A 5,667-nucleotide genomic window follows, 5' to 3' on the forward strand; every position below is an offset into this window, starting at 1 on the left:
ATGCAGTCGTTGAAGGACTATGAATGCGTTCCTTGTTTATCGGCTAAGTACAAGCGTACCACTTACAAGCGTGGGCCACGGTGGCAGAAGAACCCGCTGTAAAAGCTATCTGTTGATCTCTGCGGCATCAATCAAGACACCGCAACTGGCGAAAAGATGTTCATGCTGGTAGTAGACGGAGCTTGAGGTGGCGGTTTCATGCGATACCAGCTGGCTGACATACTTCAGTGCAGACCGCTTGCACATCAGGTCCACGCTGAGCTCCTTGGCGCATGCTAAACAGCATCCGTCCAATAACCTGAGAATTCATGTAGCAAAAGCAGCACCGGTACCTCCATGTTTGCCCTCCCACCAAAGTGAAAGGGTAGAAAGTTAACAGTGAGACCTTCGTTCCACCAGCCGTCAGGGTTCCCGCAGATGAAGATGTTGTGCTGTGCTTGAAGTGGCTTCACCGTTTTCCATAGGAGCCTGAGATACTGATGCATTTTCCTGTCGTTTTCCGAACGTGTGACCGGCGCTTTAGACGGCTTCGTTTTCACAATGATGTAGAGTGGATACTTGCGGCCAAGCGACTCACCACACAGCATGCAGGTCACCGTCTCCTTATCTTTGCCCGTAGAGCGCACCCACACAATATGAGAGCCCTTTGCAATGATCGTAGACTTTGGTTGATGCTCAAAGAAGACTGGCGTTTGACCGGCGTTGTACACAACGTCAACACCGAGCTTCACCATCCTTTGCTTCGCCTTGACATTGAAGGCCTTTAGTGCAGTGTCAGCGTCTTCTGGACGCATCTGATCTTGACGAGTCCACGCACGCATGGCCATGCTGTGCCGCTTTCGAAATCCCTTTGCGCGGCCCCGAGATGCTGCAACGAACTTCCTGGGAGCGTCCACGTTGCGGGCCACTGATAAAGCTTTCCGGTGCTTGACACCGGGAGACCTTGAGTACGGTACGCGTTGATCCACTTAACGATATACAGTCCGGCATCAGCCGGAAGAGTTGAGCCGGTGTTGACTGCATGGACCTTTTAAAACTTAGCCAAAGATGGAGATTTACACAGCTGCAGTTTGTATGCTGTCTTTTTGCTTGCGCCACAGGTTGATGCTCGTGCGTTTGGTTCGCAGCTGAGATCCACACAAACCTAAAACGAATTTGTCGAGGGTAGACCTTATACTGTTGATCTCAAATTAGAGCACTATGTTCAGTCGAAACTGATGCGTGGGCACCGAGAGCTTGTATCCGCGAGCCTGTCTTCCGCGGTTTTGCTGTGCTTCTGTATTAATATGACCATTTGGGAATTTTAGTGCAGGTACAAGAAATTACTGCGTTGAATCAAAGCGCCCCACTGCGTAGACCACCCATTCGGTGTATGGCAATTGTTTTTTTTGGAAAATGAAGCCACTCGACTCTAATTGGCTATAATGCAATGTCGGATAAATCAATTTGCTGAGCTGCAGCTACCGATAGGATATCGGTAGCAATGATGATGCTGCAGTCGCCAGGATTGATCGCTGTTTTGCTGGTACCGGTACCGGTAATGACATGAAAGCAAGAGCTTATTCTTACTCTTGCTAGAAATAGAAATGTTGCCTTGAAACCCAGTGCCATAAATTACGAAGGCATCTTTCACAATGCCACAAATTTACAACGTGTTTTTTAGCGGCTTTTTGAAAGCAATTTGCCTTTAAAAGGGTATCCCTGGCATACGGATAGACTCCCTGTTATTCGATCCCAGCGACAATCTTGCAAAGCATTACAATGATCCCACCAACTTGGTCACCAGGCTCCGAAAGACAAAGCGTCCAGAACTTTCCTTACGTTATTATAATAGAGTTTCATACGCCAGGAATCCTAATTATGGCGCTCATTGCGCTTATTCCACGGTAAGCTTGCGTTGGCTTACTGAAATAATAGAAATCGTTGCTCCTTTCGCCATTTCTCATTTCTCATTGTACATCTTGCCCTCAAGCGCTCTGACCTGACAAATTTTTTATCCATGATCAAGTCGTCATTGTTTCTCGCCCTAACTGTTGCCGTCCTGGTGGTGTTGACCGACACCGCACTCGCCGCCGGTAGAATTTTAACGGGGTCGTATACAGGTCAGGCCTGATTATTGGGTCAGGTTCCATTTTCCAACAGGATCCTCCTACATAAGTAGAAGAATCGAACAGTGAAGAAGATGACGAGGCTGTAGATGTCGACAGTGATGATGACAATGAGGGCGTCCCTGGTACTAGCAGCGAAGAGGACGCTGCTGCTACCAATTTGGGCGCAGATGTGATCAGCAATGACAGTGATGCCGATGAATGCGACACTGAAGCCGACCAACCTCGTGCCGCGCAGACCATCGTGGTCTAAGCATTTTAACCCAACTGCTTAGCTTCGTATCTTTCACTTCAATAAGTAGCTTAGCAATTGGTCCTGTGTTTGGTAGGGCGTCAGGAAACCCGCCTGACCCAATTATCAGGCCCTACCCGTAAACGACCCCAAAAATAGCTAACCCTCGCCGCCGTACCACTCGGGGGCGAGTGTGACATCACAGTCGCGTGTGAAGAGGGAACTTACTGCGACGTGCATGACGATGGCACGTCTATCTGCACCGCGATCAAGTAAGGCGTCAAGAGTTGGCTGGTTCGATATTCCAAGAAGTGGTCGACATCCAACGGGCCGAAGTCTTAGTGTATGTATCTGACTGATCGTGAACAATACACAACATTTCTCTGCTCACAAAATTTAAATAGAGTTTAGCGCGAAAGAATTTACTGTTAACGGTAGTAACAGGAGTTACAGCATTTTTTTCGGTTATCACAGCAATCCCTTAACCTCCTCCATGAAGGTGTCGAATTCTTTCGACACGGAGCTACTTTCTGCCGGTTTAGGTGCCATGGGTAGAGGAGGAGGCGGTGGGGGCGTGATACCAACTGAAAGTCGAGGTGCTGGAGCTGGAGGGGCAGGAACTGGACGTCTAGGAGGCGGGGCAATTGAGGGATTGCCAACGATGGTAGCGCTGGAGCTCGGAGGTACAGCAACTTGACGTTGCACACGAAGCGCTACAGGTACGAGCGACCGAAGTTGCGCTTGACTCTCAGCCTCACGCTCGGCAGCCTCTTCGTCTATGTCTTCGTCTCCTACGGGTGGGTACGGAGCAGTGACGTTGTCATCTTCCATCGGGTATGGGGCTACGCAGTCGCTGTCATCCATGTCGACTGCTGCTACATTCCTATTCTGCACCTCGGTGACGTCCGCCGTCATCGTCGGATAGGGTGAAGGAGGCAGCGGTGCTATTCCACGGGGCTGTGGCGAGGGAGGAGGAGGTACAGTACGATTAGCAACGTCAACCTGTGCAGGTGGTGGCGGGGGCGGCCGAATAGGAAGCGCCCCACTCGGTAAAGGAGGTCTCGGAGGCACCTGGATCGTCCCTGGAGGTGGGGGACCAGGTGGCAACGGCGGTCGCTTCCCAGGCCGTCGTGTAATAACACGCGGCTGCGTTGACGGGGGTGGAGGCCCTCTACCTCGGTTATCTCTTGTGTTTCTATATTGTCGTTGCTGTGGCTGTCCTTGTCTTGGCTGACCCCTCGGTGCAGCTTGGACGACAGTACCGGATGGCATGTTGCGGTACACTTGCGGCTTGCCCGGTGGCGGCGCTCCGAACGGGTTTAGAGTCGGATGGTAGTAGATGGAGTTCTCTGGGCTCTGGAACTTTTCCTTGTTGGCCTGCGTTAGCTCGGCCATACTCTGCAGCAACCAAATCAGTCAGTTAGTCGGCACTCCTCTTCCTCTTGTGCAATTTTCTTACCATTGGCGGTGGTGGCGGTGCGTTCGCTTGTTTCTTTCGCTCCTCGTCTGCCATTTCTTTCTGCTTTTTGACCACAGCCCGCAGTGTGTCCTCTAGCTCCTGCTTGCGCTTGCGTGTGGGCCCGTCCGTCGGGTTGGCAGCCACCTGGCGCTCGAGATTCTTGAGCTGCTCTCGGATGTCCACCGGATCCATGGAGCTGAGCTTGGACTGTTTATCCTTCTGTCTATCCACTCTGTGCTTCTTGAGCTCCTTCTTCTTCTGCTCGCGGCGATACACCTCCATCGGGTTCAGCGACTTGCCCATGGTGGCGGCGTAAGGTGAGACGAACTTGTGCTGAGAATAGTGACATAGTGACATGTGTCGACCGCCATTTTGTTTTTATTTAAGTTCTGTTGATTCGGAAAGCTATTTCGTAAATAGATTGTAGGTTATCTTACCAGTGGAGTGTGTTGTCCGTCTGTAACGTCCGTAACGGGCTAGGGTTAATAATCCTCACGCTAATACGCGCGTTCTACTGGCTGCCGAGCGCAGCGAAGGCGGCCTCGATTGTCTAAAATTGAATTATGTGGTCTACACGTCGTACTTAAATGCACCGCTCAAATTTCATTTTGCTCTCATTTTCAGCTGCGGTTCGCCACCTCACGCGCAGGGCGCTGCCTGTGTGCGCGTTAGTTAGCATTAGTATAAGGCGCCGATAAGCACACACGTACTATATCGTCGTAGGAGCTGTTGAAAAAATTGTAGGATTTGGTGACTCATATTTCGGCCTCAATCGAAACTTTAGTACTTATAGGATATATAATGATATTTTAGGCTTCGTAGTACTTTTAAATAATAAAACTTACAAAACTTTTGAGTAATACTATGTTTTGAGAATTTCATATTTTTCTTGCAGACGTTTATAGCAGTACTACAAAAAATTAATTAGTTGCGCGAGAAAAAAAACGCATGTTATTACTAATACGAATCAATTTAAACCAAAGTACCGGTATTATATTTGCGTTAGATAAAGATGCACAATTTATTACTAATATTAAATATTCAAAATGTGAATATAGTGGCTTCCCACCATCCCACCCCACATAACCATGTACACCACTCCGCCGCCGATAAAAAAGGATCGTATTCCTTTGTAACACCACTCCGCCGCCGATAAAAAAGGATCGTATTCCTTTGTATTCGCGCGCGTAGTGTACGACCTTAAGAGATTGTGCGCACTTTTCACCACGATATGTAGCATACATCAAACAAAAAAAAACAGCGTTTGCGATTGAATTAGCGCGGAGGCAAGTGGATAAACAAGAACGCGAAACACAGAGGAACACCGGCGCACACTATGTACACGATGGGGTAGAGGGAAGAACACGAAGCACAGAAGGCCACGGACGTTGAAAAAGGACTAAATTAATGAAGGCAGCTAGCCATTCTGAAAAGCACGAACCACGGACGAGCACGCTACCATGAAAACTTGGAATGGCAAGAATATGATGGGAGCGTATGGATCACGGAAAGTAACTGATGTAATGACACTTCAACATGCTGAAAAACACGGGCCACGGAAACGGTAAGGTGCACGGAAAGCAATTCTTCCATAACACCACGGTAGAACATGAAGCACAGACGATGAACCTAACACAAAGCCACAGGAGAGCATAAGCGGGAAATCACCGAGCATTGGAGCACGATACCAGGGTAGAGCCAAGCCACGGAGCACAGTGTTACGGTAGCTCACAATAGCTCGGACGATAGACCAACCACGATACCGCGAGATAATACGATTGCACGGACGGTGGTCCAGCCACTAAACCGTGAGATAACACGCAGCAACGGGAGTTATAGACGGCAAATCGCGGAGCCACAAAAGGCGA

The 5,667-nt window shown here is 49.3% G+C and overlaps 1 protein-coding gene across 1 annotated transcript; it reads right to left on the reverse strand.

The window, feature by feature from the left end:
• Positions 1 to 2,808: 2,808 nt before the first annotated feature.
• On the reverse strand, positions 2,809 to 4,130 carry PITG_04931 (uncharacterized protein; the record flags this gene model as incomplete). The annotated part of the gene is made up of 2 exons (XM_002905586.1): positions 2,809 to 3,738; positions 3,800 to 4,130. The coding sequence occupies 2 exons, from the start codon at positions 4,100 to 4,102 to the stop codon at positions 2,809 to 2,811; spliced, it is 1,233 nt and encodes a 410-aa protein (XP_002905632.1).
• Positions 4,131 to 5,667: the final 1,537 nt, after the last annotated feature.

The sequence above is a fragment of the Phytophthora infestans genome, genomic scaffold, assembly GCF_000142945.1.
Source record: "Phytophthora infestans T30-4 supercont1.6 genomic scaffold, whole genome shotgun sequence".
NCBI lineage: Eukaryota > Oomycota > Peronosporomycetes > Peronosporales > Peronosporaceae > Phytophthora > Phytophthora infestans.